Here is a 22684-nt window from a genome sequence, read left to right as displayed (position 1 = left end):
ATTTGGACCTTGTGCTATTGATCATTGCTGAGCATTGATGCACTAGCCACAAAGCAATGACAACTTTCATGTGTAAGCTTACAACCATAAAGTGAAAAAATGTTCATGTAACTTGTAAGTAGTACAAGCCCAAGTACTGGAACAGCATTGTTCAAAGCAGTCATGGCAGGTACTAGATGAACTTAAAGGTTAATCCAATCGATCAATAAATATCACAAATTGTAAACTAGCATGAGGTGTTGCTAATAATGTGGAAGAAAGTGAATACTTTCCAGTTAGGTGTCCTCATCAGAAACTAAAGTCTTTTCAGCTGCAATGTCTACTTCATTCGGTTCTAGGTTCTGTTAAATTTGTCTGAAAAACAGATGCTTCTTTAAACATTTAGACTGCTTAATTATGTTACTACTAGTTAATTAGTTAATATATGTGGTCATCAGTTGTTCAGTTATATAGAAAATGCCCAATTATATTCATGCCTAGTGCAAGCTTCTTCTACCCTCTAGTTATAATTAAATTAACATTTCAAAGTAGGACATTCAACATTTTAACCATTAGCTAGGCTTTGACAAGTAAACAACCTCTGTATGTGTGTAGTGTGCAAAGAAAATATCAGTGATCATTTCATTAGCAACACATTGATAGTGAGCGATGCATCAGCATGCAAAAAGATATCACAATTGAATAAGCTAAGGTGAAAGATATCAATCATACATTCACATATCAGGTCACCCCATTGTAGCCAAAGACTCTGAGCATGCATTCCTCCGCAAAACAGATATCTGAGGCTCACAGGTGGCCTGAAATGGAAAAATGCGAGAACTCCACAAACCTATGGAAGTGTTGGCTTATCAAGAGCCATACTAGAAAAGCCATCCCTTGTCTAGAGCAAGAGAAAATCTGTAGAAATCTGGAAGCAACACCTATATGCCTCCTTCTCAGCCCTGGAAAATGCAGGGGAAGCATTACTATTATCTGCAAATGACTATGTTTAGACTTCCAAATTATGGAGAACAGATACAAGTATTACACAAGGTATGTCTCATATATGACATTGCCTGTATCATTGTATGTACCATTTTAGAAAGCAAACAAAAGTTTCTTTCTTTGTTATAATTAAAGAGCTATAAAATTAATGCAAAACAATATTTTAAAATCAGCATAAAATATCAAGAAATTATGCAAGCACAAGTCCCATAAATCATGTTAGTCATTGAGCCTCAATATAAACCTGCATTTTAGTATACCACTTAATTTGAAATCTCAGTAATTAGACCATGTCTTACAAGTGTCTGCAAAAATCTAGAATGTAACAAAGGTTTCAGAAAGATCCTGGTGTAGTGTGTCTACCAGAACAAGCCCAATAGAAATTAAGAGGATATATCATAGATGAACAGATTAACAAGAGTTCAGAAATGATCACTTATTCATGCAGTTCAGCATATACATTCACATCAAACTATATCACTAAGTCAAAACATAAATGAAGGACCCAAATATTTCATCTTTCTTCTTACAGTTGAATGAGGCTGAGATCAAACTATTATGAAACTCTATCCTAGGGAAAAAGTACTAAATTGAAGAGGAAAAAAAATCCTGTCATCTTAAAGGAATGCTGTTTTCAGAAGAAATCAAATTTCTTAGCTCCATTAAGTGTTCATCGTTTGATATGTGGAGCGAAAGACGGAGGTTTGTCATTAATGCTTCCTGTTCCCAACTTAAGGGGCCTGATGCATGCAATGCCTCAATTGTACAACGATAGGCATGCAACTCTAACCTATGAATTTCTGCTGCCAATTCCTCTTGTGTAGGAGGGGAACAATCCCCTTCCTCATCACTCCTCTGGCAGACAGACTCAGCATCACTAAATGAACTGTCTACATCATCAAAAGGACCTGCAGATACAGGAAATTGCAGTTTACAGGAATTCCTGCTAGTGATACTACAACTACCAACTGAGCATGTAATACTATCAGCATGATTTGATTCTCTGTTTTCTCCAAATGAACAACCCACAGTGCCAGTCTCTTTCCTCCTCTCCATGTCAATCATATTAGAAATCCCAGTTTTTCTGTTGTTTACAGAAGCAGGTATACATTCTTCAGCAATCACATCTCTTGGAAAACTGACACCCTGTACCTGTTTGAGTGGTGTGGGTGGATTTCTAACTCTTGCTCTGTGACATCTGCCTTCATTTTCAAGTGCTCTAAACTTTGGGGGAGGCTCAGCATATGCCTCAACTTGTGAATTGCTTCCTCGTTTCAATGTTTTAAAATAAATGAGTTCTGATTCCAGAATACTCAGTTTTTTCTTTTCAGGACGATAGTAAGCAGAACCTGATAGTTTTGTCTTTGTAGATGTCTTCTGAAGTTGGGTGCTAGAACGTTTTCTGTTCTCACAGCTGGAAGAACCCTGAAGATGAGAGAAGGATAAATAATTATTCAACCATAAAACAGCCGAGGATCCAGAAAAAAAAAATAGTACAAAGAAAAATTCGTGAAAGCTAAAAACAAAAAGAAAACAGGAAAACTGAAGAAAATATGAAAGTATAACAAGAAAAACAACCTAACCAAATTCCAAATTTTTTAAACTTCGATTAGTTAATTTTAGTAAACAGGATTTGCTGAATAAATGAAATTTCGAAAGATCAATTAAAAGTTTAAAAAGCAACTCAACAGATGATGTGTAACAATATCCACATCTACAGCCAACAGAACTAGGCAATTGCTAAAGAAGATAAAAAAAATTCATAAGGTAAAATAAAAGTACCTTTCCAACTATAATCCACTTGTCATCTTGCCAAGACTGTCTCACCCGAATGTCAAATTTGCTCACTTGAAATTCCAAAGAAGATCCAAGTAGCCTGACCAAAATGTGGTTTTTCCCCAATATCTTCAAAACTGTAGCCATCTTCCATGAGAAGTTCTGGAAGATCTCTACCACATCACCTGGACTCCAATTATCTGTGAGTTCAAGTGCAGGTGGACATGGCCTTAAGTCTTTCCTGGACACCCGCTCAACAATTGCCTCACCAGCGTCACTTTCATATCCATCATATTTCACAGTATAGTGGTGGCCATTACTGCAAATGATCTCTGCACATAGCCAGGAGCCACAAGGCACCTCAACTTTGCTTAACACTTCCACCTTATTCCCTTTCTTGAATTTCATGATTGCTAGTATATTGCTTTAAAATTTAAACCTGAACACCTGTTGTTCAATAACAACAACCAAAATAAGAAAATGACAAAAAAAATAAAAATAGCATACTTGCCAGCAGCTCAGAATCAGAAAAGAACAGGAAAAGGATTAAAATTTAAAATCATCCCATCATCAACATGTAGAAACCACCGAATGGATGGTGATAGCAATCAATAAATAGAACATAATAACGTATAAACAGACAACCGGTTACAGAATCAACCAAAAAAAAAATTCAGAAACTCTTCGTTGAATTAATTTAGATCTTGACTTTTAAAACCAGAAAAAAATAATTTTGAGCCAATCATAAAGTAGAAAATTTTGATAAAGAAAAATCAAGCTGAGGCGAAACGAAGCTAAATGCAGAACTCGTTGCAAGTTTATGTTGAATATAGACAACGATACATAACAGTAAAATTTAAAATAAAACGCGAAGATACACAAACAGAAAGAGAAACAGACCAATCAGTCACGACAAAGTCCAATTGATCAGAAGTAGAACAAATGCCGTTAAACCGATTTTTCATCTCATTCAAATGCTAAACCCGATCGAGTGTGCAGTGATTTGCTGAGTTTCAAGGTTCTTTCTTTTTGTTATTCTGTTGCCTCTCTCTCTCTTTTCTCTAAATTTTATTTATTTTCTGAGGAAAAAAAATAAAACTCAAACAATAATAATACTAAATCGGGTAATAACAGAACCACAGAGAAGAATTATGATTCTGTTTCCTTTCCCTCTGTTTCCTCAGCAACAACAAAAACAAAGAGCAACATCATCAACAACAACAACAAATCGTGCAGAAATTTGAAATTGAAAGCTCATTGACAAAAAATTAAACAACAACAATAATAATAATCCATTAATTATGCAGAGAAATTGAATTAGTACATGAAAAAGGGAGGAGGAAATTATAAGAAGGGAAGAGAAGAAAATTCACTGACCTTGTTCCGATTCAGAAGACGATCTTTTCGTCTCTGTGATTTTTCACTCTCTCTTCGTCCTTGTTATTGTGATTGCGGTTGTTGTAGAATTTTTTTTCTTTTTGTTTTTATTTGTAAAATTATCATCATATTCATTGTGTGTTTCCTATAAATTTATTTATTTAAATTAAAATCCCATTTTAATTTTATTTTTAAATAAGGAAGCTTAATGTACGAAGCTAAATTTTCATTGCCAAGCAGCCAACTGCCCAAGAATAGCTTGTTGAGGTGGGAATTAACAACTGTTACATCTTATTGTAAACATTCCTTGTGTCATGCATCTTCTTTCTTCCCTTTGTTTCTGTTGCTCAATTTCATAAATAAATATAAAAATAAAATTACATGAACATTATTCCCTTATTTGTTTTTTAATTTCAAATTTTAACTTTAAAAGAATACCAAACTGATTCTATCTCTATCTTTATCTTCTTCTTTTTTTCCACTAACATTCTCCATTTGTTTGTTTTTAAACTAAAATCCTCTATTTGGGTTTATCGATGCAGATTTTTAATGAATAAAAAACTAAAAATAATGGGTATAAAAATTTTAAACGTGATAATGGGATAAGAAAATACTACTACTTTTTACATTAATCGTGTGAGTATAGTTTGACCCAAGTGTAAAAGATTATTATTATTATCTTGCCATTTTGAAAGGAATTCAAAAATTGTAAAAAAAATGTTTAGAGAAGAAATCAGACGGTACTAACTACTAACTACTATGCCAATATCTTTATTGATATTTGATATAAATAAATATAAGTTATTTTCGTCGGCCAGAAAAAAATTCCTATCATGAAAATTTCATTCTTTCAACGCAAATTAATTACTTATTGTTCACACATAATTCTTTATTTATAATTTTATTTTTTAACGTGTTTTTGGATAAATCTAAGAGATGATCAAATAGAAATAAAAAGAGCAGGGAACTTGTGAGTGTGATTGTTCTAACTTAATCAATATTGAGTTTGAGTTTTAAGCATCATTTGTAATTTAGTTTTGATATTCACATTGGATGAAATTGTTGTTGTTTCTTAAGTCTTCTTTGTTCTTCATTTTCTATTTTGTTGTTGGTTGCATAAGATGACATTAGAGTCATTCATTGATCCGTGTTGCACATTTTTCATGTCATGCTCAGGAACAAGTGAACAACAGTGATGGTAGCTTGATAGGAACCAAGAATGGTATTGCTCACTACAACAATTTTTCAATGGTTATAGTGCACCTATATGAAACACCAATAAAAATTCTTGTTAACCCTTCGTTCAATGGAAGTAACTATTACTCATGAACCAAATCAATGAAGAGAGCTTTGATCACAAAGCACAAGTGGTTATTTCTTGACGAAAATATTTAGGAACCATATGACTTTGGCTAAGTTATGAAATGTATCATAGGTCCAACCATCTTGTTTGTTTGTGGATTGTAAATTTAGTTTCGAAATTGATAGGTATTGGCATCATGTATATAGAACACGTGTCAAAAGTGTAGAAATACCTAAAGGATCGACTCTCAAAAGGATATCAAGTGTAAATTATTGCATTGGGAAATATATGCTTTCATGTAAAATGTGATGCCAATAATTAACTACTTCTACAGAGTTGAAGACTGTATGGGTAAAGTTGGAGATATACAGATATATACCTCAGTGCACATGCTTATTAAGGTGGTGTACTTAAGATACATCAAGGAGTTCCATAAAATCCAAGGAAGAATATAATATGACAAGGTTTCTTATGGGAATTAATGAAAAATTAGGAGTTATAAGGTTATAAATTCTCATCATTAACTCATTGCATAGTCTAGCAAATGTTTTTTATTTTATTTTTATTGGTTGTTCAACAAGAAAGACATAAGGGTATGCACAATTTGGAAGAAAATCTTATAGTAATGAATATTGAATATGGGAAAAGGTTCAACATACAGGTTAAGGTAGTTCTAATGGAAAAGTATGCGCCTACTGTGGAACATTGGGACACACAATGGATACATGCTATCATAAGCTTGGTTTTCAATTTGGTTCTATATACAAGGGTAGTGATTCGTACCAAACAATGCGGGGTAATGAAGAAGAAGATTGCAGGTCAAAGATTAGAGGTGATAAAAAACAATTATCCACAAGTATTGCAACACTTACTCAAAAGGATTACAAATCCTTGACTTCATTGCTGCAAACGAGCAAGCAAAAAAGGATGGATGAAAATGTATATTAATTGTGTTGGCTGAATTTGTTGCAACAAGTAATAGGGAGATCCAATATTTCACATGCATGGAACACACCTATTCTAGAGTAGAATTCCTTATACTCCCATGCATGGATCACACCTTGATTTCAAAAAGTTAAGGGTGTTTAGCTTTTTGTGTTTAATTTGTGTGAATATGCATAAAGGAATAAATTTAGCAATAAGGCCATGAAATTTACTTGGGTCATAGGCCTAAAAGTTAAAAGTTGGGTTGCCTATGAAGAAAAGGCAACAACTTCTCATAAATGGAAATACTTGGATCAAGATTTTGGTCCTACTAATGATCTTCATCAAGTACTTTATGAAAGTGATTGCAAGATCCAAAGATAGATTCACTTTGGATTCGCAAAAGCATAAGGCATCCATCATGGTTAAGAATAAACGTTAGCACTCTACAACATGGGACATTCAATATGGTTATCTCGTTGATGAAGAAGCTACTTAGCTACATGCAACATCACATATTCAGTTTCAGATATGCGAGCTATTATAGGCTCTCACCTTCTTCACTAGTCTAATGCATTATCCATCTTCTCTAAAAAGGAACCAAACAACTACAAGGAAGCTTGTAATCATAGATGTTGTGCTGATGCAATGCAAAAGGAACTCAAGGCCCCTGAGGACAATAGTACACATTCCCTTGTTGAATTTTCAACAAGAGTGAAGCCTATAGGAGTAAGTGGATGTAAAAAAATTAAAAGAAATTCAAATGGTTAGCAATACTGAACAAGCGAGTCATCGGTTGGGGGAAAGAAAAGGAACGCCTTTAAAAAGAAAAAAAAGTGATAAGGTCCGCGTAATATTGAGAGGTACAAGTCATGAGTGGTTACTAAAGGTTACATATAGATTGAATGGTTAGATTTCTTTGAGACATTTTTCCTAGTAGCAAAGATGACCATTTTCATACTTATCTAGCCTTAGCATCAATTTATAGCCCGAGATATGATCCAAACAAGGACGCAATGTCAATATAGATTAAAATCCAAAAAAAGTACAACTCACATGATGAAGTCTTTACTTGATTCAACTAAGGACAAGTCTTCACATTGTATATGCAAATTGCAAAGAGATCTTTTTTTTTTTAATTTAAACCCATGATTAATCGATCACCAACTCAATCCTTTAGCTAGCTTGGGCTCGCCTTTTTATTCACTCCTTAATTAACTATGAAAAAATAATAAAATTATATTGATTAAAAATACATTTGCAATTTAATTAAAGTATTATTCAAAGAACATTTATTAAAAAGTATATACATAATTATAAAACATTACAATAAATTTATGTAATAAAAAATTTATAAATTTCAAAGTTTGATGTGGCAATGGTGCACCTTCAGTGTCACAATTTGTAGAGCTTGCTATATATGTAGGTTTTGTCACAACTTACTATACCATGATGTTTAATGCAATCAAAATGAGAGTTGGATTTGAGTGTGATGGAAAAAAAAAGGATAAATATTTATTAAAACTCCATAAATTTTATTTTTAATTTATGCACCCCAAACATGTACATATACATACGTGTGTGTTTATTTTTGTACACATACATATATGTAAGTGATGATATGATATAAGGTGAGTATTAAGGTACTCATACTCATACTTATCATAAACTCAACTCATTAACTCGTTGATATGCCATGCTATTAAAATTATATTATTATATATATATATTAAATTAAAAAAACAAGCATTTGTAGTTTTGTAACTAACAAAAGTATTACATAAGTTTTAAGGTATTTCAACTTTAGTTTTAGAAAAATTAAATTAAATTTAAATTTTCATGTTGTTTTTGGCTAAGTATCTCTATAGTCGACAATCATGATATCAATCTCCCATGCAATATAGATCTTGAAGTAGATTTATCTCAAAGTCATTATGCATGATTAGGAAATCAAATTCCTATTAATATATTTAAAGAATTCAATTATTTATCAATCATTTAATTGTGTGAAACCTTGTTGATATAAATTTGATTAATATATTTCTCCAATCTAATTGAAATTGAAAAAATTACACCATATATGCATCTTTTTTTTTAAGGCAACACAAAAATTTCAACTTACAATCTCTTACATTTTAAAAAAAATCCTTACAATCTTTTACAAGTTCTTTTTTTTTTTTTGCTGACTACAATCTTTTACAAGTCATTCATAGTCAAATGTTCCCAGTTTTCCAACCAGTCCTGATACAGTATTTAAAAAAAAAAAACTATTCTACTACTTATACATTTCCATTAAAAACATATTTAAGGCTATAATTAATATTCCATGCATTTATGATGATACTTTCTAATTTAGATAAAATTTGAAAAATATAAATTTAAGAGTAAATATAATACAAATTGTAAACAGTTAAATTTTAAAAACTGAAAATAACCTATGTCTTTCTTTAAAGAATACAAACCGAGTTGATCAATTTGACCATTTACAAATTAAATGAGTTGACTTTGATTTAATATTTTAAAGCAATTGTTTTTCTCCGGTGCTAAAAACAGTTTTCTTATTTGTTTTCAGGATAACTGTGATTAAGTGGTATTTATCTAGTCTAGTTCAAAACATGTATTGTATTTTAAATTATTAAGAAATACTACTATGTTGTGAAGAGTAATACTGTAATAATTTAGAATGTATTTGAAAATCATATTTTACCTTTATAATAAAAAAATACTCTCCAGTCTCCATAACGAATTTTTCTTTTGTACCTTACAACGTTTATACTTAATGGACAATAAAAAGGTAAACGTTGTCTTTTCTATTAATTTCATGAAAATATGGTCAACTTAAACTTTTTTAGCAGTGAAAAAGGTTTATTGAAGACGTTCGACGAAAGGAATTTTTGTTTTTCGATTATAAATTTAATAGTATTTTAACTTGTGTAATGTATAGGATAATTATTTATTTTTATATGACTAAAATTTATAATAAATATTTTTAAATATATAATTATATTATATTTAAAATTTGTAGTAAATAAGTATTTTAAGTTGGAAATATAAGATGAGTTTAATGATTAAAAAAATAAAAGAAGAAAAAGATAACAGGTTGAATCTCTTCTACTAATAAAATTAATATTTATTAACAAAAAAATTTAAAATTTATAAATTATATTATAATCAAATTTTATAATAAATAATTATATTTGAATATATAAATTATATTTTTTAAATACTCATAAAAAATAATGGCAAACTCATTAGTTTCTTACTATTTTTCGGTTTATGATAAACAATTTATATTTTCATATAATGTCTAATTTTAAATATTGACATTTTTTTAAGAAGTTATTGAAATTAATTTTATAAAAAAATTTAAAAGAGATAAGTGATAACTATCTTCAATCTCCAAGGATAAAAAATTAAAGTCGTCTGATATTTATCTTCAATTCCTATTTTCTAAGGATAAAAGAAATATATATAATAAAAAAATACACATCTAAAACTTATTTATTTTCTTTAAGTAGACACCTTTAGCATTTATTTTGCTTATATATATATATATATATATATATATATATATATATATATATATATATTGTTTCAATAGATCTTTTGCTTACATAAAAATTAAATCACTAAGATGAAATGATTATTTATTTATTATAGTGAAATGATCATTAATTTTAAATAAAAACAGTAAAATGATAATGACCGTTGTTTTTTTTATTAATCTAATATTTTTATTATATTTATTTTTAGATAATTTTATTCATTTCGATTTCTTAAACAACAGTTGATGAGTTGAAGTGGGAAAATTATTTTGAGATAAAAACCAGAAACTAATATTATTTAACCTAAATAAATTGCTAGACTTAGTTTAATGTTAATCTTTGAAAAAATTATTATAATTAAGATTTATAGTAAATAAATATTTTAAACATGTAAATTATATTTTAGATTTATAATAAATATTTTATATTTTATACATGATTTTTTTAACTATTGATAATTTCTTTTAAAAATATTGAAATTTATTTTATAATGAAAAATTAAAAGAAATGGATAGTTTTAAAAAATAAGTATACAAAAAAATAAGACATGTGGGTTGAATGAGTGAGATAATAGCTCCTAAAATCCTTTTCGTTTAAAAAAAAACTCTTAAAAACACTCTGGTTATTCGTTAATGAGTAATTTATAAAAACACTTTCATTTAATAGTATAAGATTGAGATTCATAATATAGAAAGTAGATTAAAATTTTAATTAAGTAATATATATATATATATATATATATTAACCTTTAATATTGTTTTATAATATTTCAGTTTTAAGTAGAAAATAATATCACAAGCATTTAAAGTATTGCACCTAATTTCTATTCTTATCAAACTAATTTTTTTGAGATGACTATGCATTTTTATGAGCCTTTCGTTATATAAGCAATACAATTCTGAAAGAGAAATTTGGGTAAACATACCCGACAAATTTAAATTTGTTAGATGAAGAAAAGGTTCTTAATTGTTGCATATATATTGAGGTACTGTTTCATTCAAACCAGGGATTTCTCCTTGTGTCTAGCCCCCACCACCATCCACACTTCCCTGCCGCACATTTTGTCGCTATTCCTTCTCTGCTTTTTCTGTCCATACATTTCAGCTCCCAATCCTCTTATCCCACCTAATATTTTCTCCCCATCCTTTTAAACAATAGACACACAACAATGCCCAGTCAATAAAACTATTTTTATTTTTTCATTATCATCAAAATATTGCTGTCAAATATTTATTAATGATTAATTTTCCTAAGAAACATGAATCATCATCTTTAATATCTTTAATAGAATCTTTTAATGATTAATACTAATATATAAAATCATGTAAACTTTGGATAATAATTTTGAGTATATATATATATTGATATGAAATAATCTCATCTAGAAGTGGTAACTGATTTTCATCATGACAATAAATACACACAAATTGAATATTTTCTTTTTAACATTATTTATTTCATAAGAAGGATAAATAGTTAAGGTTTAATACTTTTTTTATTTTCAAATAAAAAATAACTCTTTTACTATGTACATGTACTATACGTTCATACACAACGTGTCATTTTAATAATTATTTTACACAATTTATTTCTCAATTTTAAAAGTACGTATGTGTGGTGTGTATAATTTGGATTTTCTTGTGCTATCGAGTAATATGCTATTAGAAAAGAAAGATATATTTTTTTATCAAATAAGAATTTATTATATATAATTAGTTGTATAATCCACTAATTATATCTAATTAAAGTGTGTTTTTATCTCTCTAATATCACTATATCATATTACTCAACCACGTAAAAACTTAAAAAAAATACTACTATAATGTATTAAACCTACCTAACACCTTTGCTTACACAAATAATTCAGTTACTATGCTCACCATCACCATGCTTATTATGTTGCGGTTGGCCTATATCACAATCAACAACCCAACTTGTAAAACAAGACAACCAAACCCGTGAAGTTGCTTATACCACTGTTTCTGTTTCAATCCATTTCCATCTCCAACGCATTTCTTCGTCCCGAATCCAACATAAGAACCCATTTCTTTTCATGGCCACATTTATAAGGAAAGAACAAAAGTTGTACATATAATAAATTTTAATGCTGATTAAACCAAACATATTACGGGTCTAGCTAGATCGAAGCACGCGTTCCTTGGAATTGGGACAAACAATGTTTGGTATGCATTTATTTCTAAGGCAATATTCAATTTTGGGTTACCATATGAAAATAGATGTTTAAATGTGTAGCATATATGTTGCTGTCTTCTTTTCTATTAAAAGTAAAGTGTACGTTAAAGATATGTGCAGTTTAAAAAAAAAAAAAAAGACCTAAAAAAGAAGAAATAGAATAAGGCACTTTTGGCACATGGAATTGAAACTAGAGCATATCCTAATTCTAATTATCTTATCTAGTACGTATATATATTAAAATTGTAATTTCAATTTTAAATACAAATTTATACAATTAGAATCTAAATCGTTTGCATTATATTTAATTATTAATTTAGGCTCTAAAAATTATAATTTTAAGTGCCAAAACCAATAAGTTAAAATTAGCATTTCACATTTTGTTATTGATAATTTCAGTTACTTATATAATGGAAAGACTACGGTCATTGTCAAACAATACACGGGACCAATTGGTTATTATATAACGCGACAAAGACTTGCATAGGTTTTGTTTGAAGCGATTATGAGTTTTTAATTTATAAATGTATATTTTATATAAAATTAGTGATTTAGTTTATAAATAGTATAAAATAACTATTCATTTTTATGTAATTAAAATCTACTATAAATAAATATTTTTGAACTAATATAATAACTATTCTCAATCAAATGAATAATTTGAATTGTGATATTAGGTTGTTTTTAATTATTAATAATTTTTTTTTAAAAAAATTGAAATTCAATTTAGATTTAGAGAAGAAAAATAATAGATTGAAAGATGTAAAAAAAAAGATCAAGTGAGAAAGAAAATTATTTGGTTAATTATTGTGGTAGTGTGTGAAATGCAGTTAAAACATCTCTAACGAAGTACTCATACTTGAATTTTTAATTCCCTTGTCGGAGTTCCTATATTTTTACATTAGATTTAAGAGTTTGAACAATAATAAACTCATTGAAAACTTAAATTGCGTCTCAAATGTAATCTCACTCTTTATATTTTTTTTAGATTTAATTTTACTTAAAAATAACTATTCATTTATAATTTAATTTTGAAATAATAAATATGCTAAAAATATATTCTTTCCATGATTTTTTATCAAAAAAATATATATTATAAAATATTGTAAATTTATTAGAACTATTTTTTATGACAATAAGTTAAAAAAAAATATGAAAAAACATAATTAAATTTAAATAGTGAAATATAAATTTATGAAAAATTCTCAACAATTTCAAACCATTGATTGATTCACTTCAATTTGCTTCAACAATCTTGCACCGTTGGTTCATTTCAATTTGCTACATCAAATTCACACAAACATAGAAAGTAGAAACTTGTTCATCCACTATTATTGTCATTCTCCCAACCCCAGTCTTCATTCAGTCTGGCATTTCTTCCTTAACTTGGCTCTCTCTTCTCTCTCAACTCCCAATCATCGTTGACCTTTAGTAAGAGATACCGATACCCCTAGTCTACCCCAGCCCCATTAATGTTTCAAAACTAAAACAATTGAATTTAATTTTAATCACGTGACTTAATTTTTAAACACACCATAACAAACCAATGACTAATCAATAAACACGACTATACATTTCGTATTAATATAATTGCCTCTATAAGAACCAAAAACAGTCATTTTGATTGCATGATTTGCATCATCACCACTTCATCGAGTCACTATAAAACTGATTGAAACTCGCATAACAAAAGCATATATTGAAATATTTCAATATATGGTAACCTTCTCGTCTTAAAAATAATTATAAATACTGCTAAGATATTATTGTCAAGAACACCATCTGTGTAAATGATCGTGAATTGGTTGAACAGGAGTACAAGCATCATATCGTACTTATAAATAATTTTATGCTGTAGTTATTTTCTTTTAATTTCGGATAAGATTGAAAAGTCATTTTATTTTATTGATCAATGTTAATTATTAGTTTTTATTAAAATATTAATGAGAAGATTCGTCATTAATGAATAATAAACGAAACTAAAATCATAAAATAAAATTTAACACGGACCAAAATCATAATTTTTTTTATCAAGACTAAAAGCATATAAAATAAATGTATTACATGAATTGTAAAAACATATTTAAGTTTATTATTTTTATCGATCTTATCATGAAACTTGAAATACACCTCCTCATGTTTTATCACTTTTTGGACATTTTTTGGTGGGTGAATGATAAATTGATGGATGACTCATTTTTATTAATCTTGAACATGAGATTTGAAATACACCCCCTTACTTCCTATTATTTTTTGGGCTATTTTTGGTGCGTGAATGACAAATTGGTGGATGACCCATTTTTATTAATCTTGAACATAAGACTTGAAATACACCCCCTCACTCCCTATCATTTCTTGAGCTTTTTTTGGTGCTTGAATAACAAATTAGTGAGTGATCCATTTTTATTAATCTTGAATATGGGACTTGAAATACACTCTCTCACGCTCTTGTTCCTAACTCAACCTCAAAAGCTAGTTTAAGAAGGGGTGAGAGTTGTTACTGGTTTATATATTCTAGTTTGACTTTATTTTTAGACAACGAGGTGAGACTTCAATATTTTCCAATAAAATTATTTATATATAAAAAAATAAGTCAAATTAAACAAACCGGATAGGGTGTTAATACGAAAAAGAAAGAGACACTTGTAAACGAGTGGATTATAGCTGTAATTGGTGCCTAATTCAGACAAAAGAGACCGTCACAAATTGTTTGTTCTCTGGCTTGTCCGTTTCAAAGGGAACCGCATGCATTCTCTACTTCTCAATCCCTAGACCTAAAATTTGCAAAGCCTCATTGTTTTTTCTATCCAGTTTCCATTGCAAGGGGGACAAGAAAATCTCACTATTATACCGTGAGGACAACAAATATGAATATCATGGATTTGATTTTCTCCCATATTTAACTTTACATTGTCATTTAATTATATGTTATTTAAAATTAATCCTGAGACTGATGTTTATATTTTCTCATTTCATTTATATATTTGAGCAGAACTAACAAACCTCGGAGCAATTTTTTTGTCCCGAGCAAAGCATCATTTATAAATTTTGGAATGCATTTTACATTCGATTACTAACAAATCCCCCTTTTTTTTTTAAAAAAAAAAAGGTTTTCCAAACAATTACTTTGTACAAAAACTTTTGATGAAAAAAAAATGAAATGAACTATAAAATTTATTTATCATATTTTTTTCCCTAAAGAAAACAAAAAACTAAAAAAGGTCAAATATAAACTACTTTATGTAAGATTTGATTGAATTGGATTTAAATCGATAAGATAACAAAATAAAAAGAATCTACAAGACCGGATCTATTTTTTCTCTTCCTCCAATCAATTTTAACACCTCTAATTCTATCTAAAATTTAATTAACACAATAAGTTTTAAGAGAGTGAAAAGGTGTTATGAGAGTTTTAATGGAACTATATTTGGGTTGGGTTGCTAAACAGGGTGCATTTGGGATTGCTAGTTATACATATCGAATGATTTTACTTTTTAAGAGTGCTAATCTAAATGAAAGACAAAATTTTGAGACAGAGCCATAAGTAAACTAACGAATTTTCTCACATGAATTGAAGCGCATATTTTACATTTTATTATCTCTCATATGGATGGGAAGTTTTTAAATAAGACAATTTGTTTTAGTGAATTCTCGTATAGATACTAGGATTTATTTAATCTCTTCCAACAAAAGGTTTTGTATGCATAGAAGCTTGGAGATTGAACTTCAAACTATATACCTAAATTATCTATGAACCATATGTCACACCATACATATATATATATATATATATATATATATATATATATATATATATATATATATATATATATATATATATATATATAGTTAAAATCGATCATATAATCTTGATGAAAAACAAATGAAAATTTCCTTCCTTGAGTATAAAATATACGTGGCATACATGAGCGTCATCGATCTTATCCATAAACAACTTTTTGTCAATGGAAAACATAAGAATTAATTAAGAAATAAGAGCTAGAATTGAACTTGTTCACAATTCTCTTTTTCCCCCACCCTTTCAGTACATGTCGTCACTGATGAGAGAAAATCCAAAGAATAAAACCACAAAAGATGAGGACAAGAGGTATGAGATGAATGGCTTTTTGTGCAGGTGGCTTACCATGGACAAGGAGTGTCATTTCCTTCTTCGTAACATCGGACACTGCAGAGTGATGATGAATTGGCAGGTCATGTGATGAATCTGCCATCTTAAGAGGTGGGAAAGCTAAAGATGTGACTGTAACGTCAACCAGGAACTCACTGGACGCTCTTGAGATACTTGAAGACCTATGCATTTTATTTTTTCAGAGGAAGGAATTGCAAACAATTATATACTACAAACCAAATTCAAGTGTTGTTTTCTTTATATATAGGGATTGCTAAAAGTCTCCAAGATCAAGACGTTTGAGTAGTACCAACCTTTGCTTTCAGAGCTGAAAAGGTTTTGTTTTAATCGAGGTTGCAATTTAGATGCTGCTTAGCTGTGGTTACAATTTACAAATGAAATGAAATCCAATTATATGAGTATGAGAAGTAAGATGGATTTTATAAGTCAATAATCTACGTACGGTTGAAGCAATTAAAGGCATGTGCATGCACTTCACAAGTCATCCAATCTTAAATCAAAAGATTATGCCAATATTGGAGTGCCAACTGGGCTCATGAATCAAGCTGAGACCGTATTGCCTTTTTTTTTCTTAGCTTTAAACCAGATTGGGCCAACGTGGGCCCAATAATTTGGATTTTTTTGTTTGCTTCTATAAACCAAGATAGGGGCACTCCATTTTGATAAAATAGCAATAACAAAAAACATTGAAAAATAACATAAATTAAGATCAGATGAGACGTTTGTTTAATGGAGATTCCCAAAATTGTGAATATAACTACCACAAAATCATGACCGTCCGCCAAATACCTAAATAAACAATAACTTTGATATGAAAAGTAGAACAATTTGAACCATTTTCATATTTGTTACAAGTTTATTTCACAAATCTTATGAGATTCTTATATACTATTGAATTCTGTGAATGTTATAATTTTTTTTCTTATTTTTCAACATTTTTATTCCCGAGGAGAGAGTGAAATAGTGACATTCTCATGAAAAAGTGAAAATTTATTTTCTAATAGACTAATGCACATGAGATTTCCTTTTTTTTGTTAATTTAAATTATTTTAAATTTTAAAAATCATTCCTAAGAATATTAAAATGTAATCAAACATTTTTTAAAAAATACCTAAAAATGATATTTGAATGCTATATTTCTGAAAATATAAAAATATTCCGTAAAATAAATGCCTTGGTTTCGTATTTTTTCTCCAGTTGCATCGTCCTACAACCCATCAGCAAGCACCAACCCCTTGCAAAGTTCACCCACTTTCTCTAATTAATGCGACAAAGTGGTCTTACTTGTCTTAGTTGCTTCTAAAATCAGAACTATTTTTAAAAAATCTCACGTCACTTTAAGCCTATAAACATTATTGCATAAAATAGAGGGGGGAGGGATATAAAGGGGAAGTATTGAGAAGAGTCGGCAACTGGTATTATTTCTATCCTTATTCAATCATTTATAGTAATTTATTTTCTTGTTACATATGATATGACTCCGTTACCAATTATGAAATCACATATTGACAGTAATTTGTGTTTTTTAATGAATAGTTTAAGATTTGAATTTGATTGATTTTTAATTATAGAATAAATTGTATTAGAAAGAGAATATATATATATATATATATATTCATGACATTCGCTAAAAATTAATTATTTCTTTCAACAAAAATTACTTCATAATTAAAAAAAAAACAAGATATCACTCTGGTGACAATGGAATTGCTTTTTAGCATGTTTCAAAGTGTCACAAAATTGTAACTAAATGCACACTCGCACACAAAGATAAGAGTGCATTCATTCATTTCAAACAACATCACCGCAAAAATAAGCATTTTCTTTTTGTTACAATTGAATTGCTTTTTTTAACTTTTAGTGAATCTATCAATATTATTTTTTCGGGCAGTTAAAGGTAACGAGTAGAATCTATCAATATGCCTCACAACCTGTCTTGTTGTCCCGTTATGAACAGATCAATTTGCCACCCCAAATGAGAGGGAGTGAGAAAAAAAGAGTTTTTTCATTGAATTCCCACATGCCTTAAGGGCCACCGCACATGAGAGAGAAGGCTTCCTCTTTCCAGCATTCAAGTATAATCTAAGCCCTGAAAAACCGTTGAAGCATTGTTCCTAAATTTTGTGGAAGAGAGATAAACAACAAGACCAAAAAGCTTTGTCATTTAATTCCCACGCGCCTCAAGTACCCTCCGGCACTACCAGGGAACCTAATTGTTGACCAAATGAAAAGTTCAACTTATACTCATTCTTGTCACTACATATGTTGGTCATTGGATTTGGAGAACTCAATTATTGACCAAATCAAAGCCCGCCTTTCACAGAACAGAAGAATTCTGAAAAATACCATGAGCATACACTACTCTTCTCCCGTCTTTGCCCTCAAACTGAGACTTATGTTCGTGTTAATTAAATGAAAAATGTTAGACCAATATTTGATATCAAGGAAAAGAGAAAAAAAGGAAAAAAAAATATATAAATATAATAAAATTTACGATGTGATAAAAAGAAAAAATAAAAGATATCAGGTATATTTTTATAGTAATGAGATATTTATTATCTTGAATATAATCACCCAACATCTAAGCTTTTTAGCTGTTTTCAACCTGAAAAATGGTCCCCATGACTAACACTAATTAAATATTTAAACACGAATTACACATTTTTTTCCTGCAGTCAAAACTAAACTAACATCCACTACCAAAAAAAACTAAACTAACATCCTCATTCCTCAGCCCTTCTCTTGTCAGAATACCAAGCTGCAACCATAAAGAGAGACCCTTTTGGCTTTCGCTTACTCCTTCACCAAAAAAAAAAAACACCCAACCAAAACAATGAAGTAGTTACTGATGGAGGACAGAAAAGCCAACACAATCTCTGTAATATCAGTGATTGCACTGATCATCCTCATCATCGTCGCTCGTGTTTCCTTGAAGCTCTCGCGTGCCTTCTTCCTCATATGTGGCGCTTCTATTGCTGTGATCCTCGCTGTCTTTTCTTGTGCACTCATAAGGCACCGTTACAACCACAGAAGGAGGTTGTTGGAGTCACAGTTGAAGACAGAAGGGAGAGAGCTTCGAATAGAGTACAGTTTCCTAAGAAAAGTTGCTGGTGTTCCCACAAAGTATCGTTTCAAGGAGCTTGAAGAAGCAACGGATGGTTTTCAAGCACTTTTAGGAAAAGGGTCCTCTGCTTCGGTCTTCAAAGGCATTCTCAACGATGGAACTTCGGTTGCGGTGAAACGAATCGACGGCGAGGAGCGAGGGGAGAAAGAATTCAGATCAGAAGTTGCAGCCATTGCAAGTGTGCATCATGTCAACCTCGTACGTATGTTTGGTTATTGTAACGCTCCAACAGCACCTAGGTACCTTGTTTATGAGTACATCCCAAACGGGTCCTTGGATTGTTGGATTTTTCCCTTAAGGGAAAATCATACACGTAAAGGAGGGTGTTTACCGTGGAACTTGAGGCAAAAGGTAGCTATTGATGTTGCAAGAGGGTTGTCTTATCTTCACCATGATTGTAGGAGGAGGGTTTTGCATCTTGATGTGAAGCCAGAGAATATACTCTTGGATGAGAATTACAAGGCTCTTGTTGCTGATTTTGGTCTCTCAACGCTTGTTGGAAAGGATGTGAGTCAGGTTATGACAACAATGAGAGGGACAAGAGGGTACTTGGCTCCTGAGTGGCTTTTGGAAAGAGGGGTGTCAGAAAAAACTGATGTTTACAGCTATGGGATGGTTCTGTTGGAGATCATTGGAGGGAGAAGGAATGTGTCGAGGGTAGAGGATCCGAGGGACAGGACCAAGAAAAAGTGGGAGTTTTTTCCCAAGATTGTGAATGAGAAAGTGAGGGAAGGGAAATTCATGGAGATTGTGGATCGTAGGTTGGTGGAGCGTGGGAGTGTTGTTGAGGAGAGTGAGGTTACTAGGTTGGTGTATATTGCATTGTGGTGCATACAAGAGAAGCCAAGGTTGAGGCCTAGCATGGCACAAGTGGTTGACATGCTTGAAGGGCGTGTGAGGGTGGATGAACCACCTGGTTCAAGAATGATTCTTGTTGATTTGCTTGCTGTTGATGAAGATCCTGCAGATCATAGAAATTTGGCAAGGTTGTTGACATCTGTGTCCAGCCATGTGGATTGTACATCTACTTACTCTTTGGGAACCACAAACACTATTTTATCTGGTAGATAGCTAGCTAGCTACTTAATTTTTGGATTAGAGGTCCTAATGCAGTTGAATCTGCTCGAGGGTATTTTTTCCCTTGCTATTTTTGCTTCTGATTAATTAGTTTCTTCAATTGTATAAATTGGGACATAGTTCTAAAACTTCCATCGAGGATATTTTATATATAGTTTATACTCTACTTTCTTTTTATTATTATTGTTTTTTGGTCAGATTTATCCCTTCTGTTAACAAAAATTAATATTCTAACAAATGTTAACATTTGTTGATTAAAAAAAAAAACTGTTCTCTGGGTCCTTCTGCAAACATTGCCTGCTATGTGAGATGCCATGTTCATAAGTTAGACCTGACATTGTTTTTTGTAACTGATTTGGAGTTTGGAGGTTCTATTTGACCAAATTATTGCTGACGTTGTCTTAAATTTTTCACACCAATCAGTCTTTTCTTGCAAAGGTAATACAATAGAGAAATATTACAGTCAAATCAATTAAGAAAATGGGGGGTGGATATGGCAGACATTGTCAAACTTTTAAAAGAAATAGTGACAAACTGACTACCCGTTCACTTGGAATTTCAGAAGATAACTTCTGTTAGCTTGTTGCAATTAATTGATTCACCCTCCTTAAACACGGCCTTTGGTTTGAGAATTTAGTGAATGAAAGAAAATTCTAGCCGAGAAAAGTAGTCCTATGATATGAATATCTCTGGTTGAACAAGTTTACCTTAAGATGTTTGTAATTTTGAACAAAAAAAAGAAGACAATTTCCTCACAATTAATTTACGTATTATATTATATTTGAAGATTTGTAAATTATACTCGTATATGAAATTTGCATATCATTTCACTACTATTCTTGTTTTAATTCTGTAACTACCGCGTTTCCAATATTTTTTTGGTCAGTTGTTCTGCGCTTTTAGTCACGATATTGCTATAGTTAAATATCTAAATTTTTAAGTAGTCAAACGTATTTGTTAGTTTTTTTTTTCGAAGGCAAACTTATTTGATAGTTGATGACATATGATGGGATAATACTGCAAAAATATTCTACATCAATAGTACAAAATAAATCTTATAATATCTGACTTGTTCTTGATAAAGACAAATGTTAATATTCTTTGCTTCTTTATTTTTAAATTTTTTATTATTATTAAGTGAAATCTTATGTTGACTTTAATAATAAAAGGGCGAGCTTAAGGCTTTAGATATTAATCAGAATTAAAATGAAACTCCACCTAACGATAATGAACATATTAAGAAACAAAATATCAATAATTTTTTTTTTTTTGTATAGATGTATTATCTATTCGGGACAATGAGTGTTTAATGTTGGAAATTCGAGATTATAAATTGAGTTAGAGCAATTCGACGTAATTGATTTACTAGCTCGATAATATCAATAAAACTCCTTTAAAATAATATGAGCGAAAAATCATAATTTTTTTTTGTGGTAAAATAAATTGATTTTGATATCTATCAATGAAGCCTTTTTTTTTTTTAAAAAAAAAATGATGCAATCTTGAACACAAAAAAGATAGAGTATGGTTTTTAGACTCACCAGGACCAAAGGTATCTTTTTAAAACGGTGGTATAAAAATTGTAGGTAATTTCCAAGTAAAAGAAGTATAGAAAAAATCATTATTTAATTTTTCTTCCCAATTCTAAGAGATCCCAAACGATTGTATTTTCAAGCAGCCAACTGTGTAGTGTGTACTGAGTCGTGGATCCTAAAAGCCCTCCAACTCCAAGCATTATTCACCAAAAGTCTACTGAAGTTTCGGCTTAGGTATATAGGACAATAGGAGACGACGTTTTCAACAAGAGAACAAATAAGATCATTTCACACCACTAACTATGCTGTCATTTTTCTTTCCAAGGGTTAATAATTTGTCACAACGTCGGAAAAGAAATTCAGGTCCGAGGAATAGGTTTTGTTGACCCAGGGTTTAGATAAACTTTTCATAAATATTTACAAGATAATAAAAGAAGAAGATAAAATAGATTAAGCTTTTTCATAAACTAAAATTAATTTATATACCTTAACTTTCGGATATAAGTTAAATTAAAAGAATTTCTATAAAATTGAAGTATGTGAATTGACTTTAGCTAATTAGCTTGTGTGAAAAAACTCAATTTATTTTATTTTTTTTACTTGGTTTCCTATAAGTGTTTCCACAGAAAATAAGTGGTGTAAGGACTAGGCAGTATTTCTTAAGCTGTCACCGGAAACAGTGCAAAAGAAAGATCC

The 22684-nt window shown here is 30.2% G+C and overlaps 2 protein-coding genes across 3 annotated transcripts; one reads left to right on the top strand and one right to left on the bottom strand.

Annotated features, from left to right (window-relative positions):
• Nucleotides 1-1361: 1361 nt before the first annotated feature.
• LOC114391867 lies at nt 1362-4408 on the bottom strand. 2 transcript variants are annotated; one of them, XM_028352856.1, is made up of 3 exons: nt 4138-4408; nt 2767-3207; nt 1362-2409 (listed from the first exon to the last, which is right to left on the bottom strand). In XM_028352856.1, exons 2-3 carry the CDS (start codon nt 3166-3168, stop codon nt 1597-1599), a joined length of 1215 nt encoding a protein of 404 aa, XP_028208657.1. In that variant the 5' UTR covers nt 3169-3207; nt 4138-4408; the 3' UTR covers nt 1362-1596. The 2 variants fall into 2 exon arrangements, with proteins under 2 accessions (XP_028208657.1, XP_028208658.1); XM_028352857.1 differs by lacking the exon at nt 4138-4408 and adding an exon at nt 3661-3844.
• A 14510-nt stretch (nt 4409-18918) lies between these two features.
• On the top strand, nt 18919-20630 carry LOC114392001 (probable receptor-like protein kinase At5g20050). The gene has a single exon (XM_028353037.1). It carries the CDS (start codon nt 19101-19103, stop codon nt 20445-20447), a length of 1347 nt encoding a protein of 448 aa, XP_028208838.1. The 5' UTR covers nt 18919-19100; the 3' UTR covers nt 20448-20630.
• The last annotated feature ends 2054 nt before the right edge of the window (nt 20631-22684 follow it).

Source organism: Glycine soja, chromosome 17 (assembly GCF_004193775.1).
Source record: "Glycine soja cultivar W05 chromosome 17, ASM419377v2, whole genome shotgun sequence".
NCBI classification, from domain to species: Eukaryota; Viridiplantae; Streptophyta; class Magnoliopsida; order Fabales; family Fabaceae; genus Glycine; species Glycine soja.
This window is presented reverse-complemented; position numbering and strand designations above follow the sequence as displayed.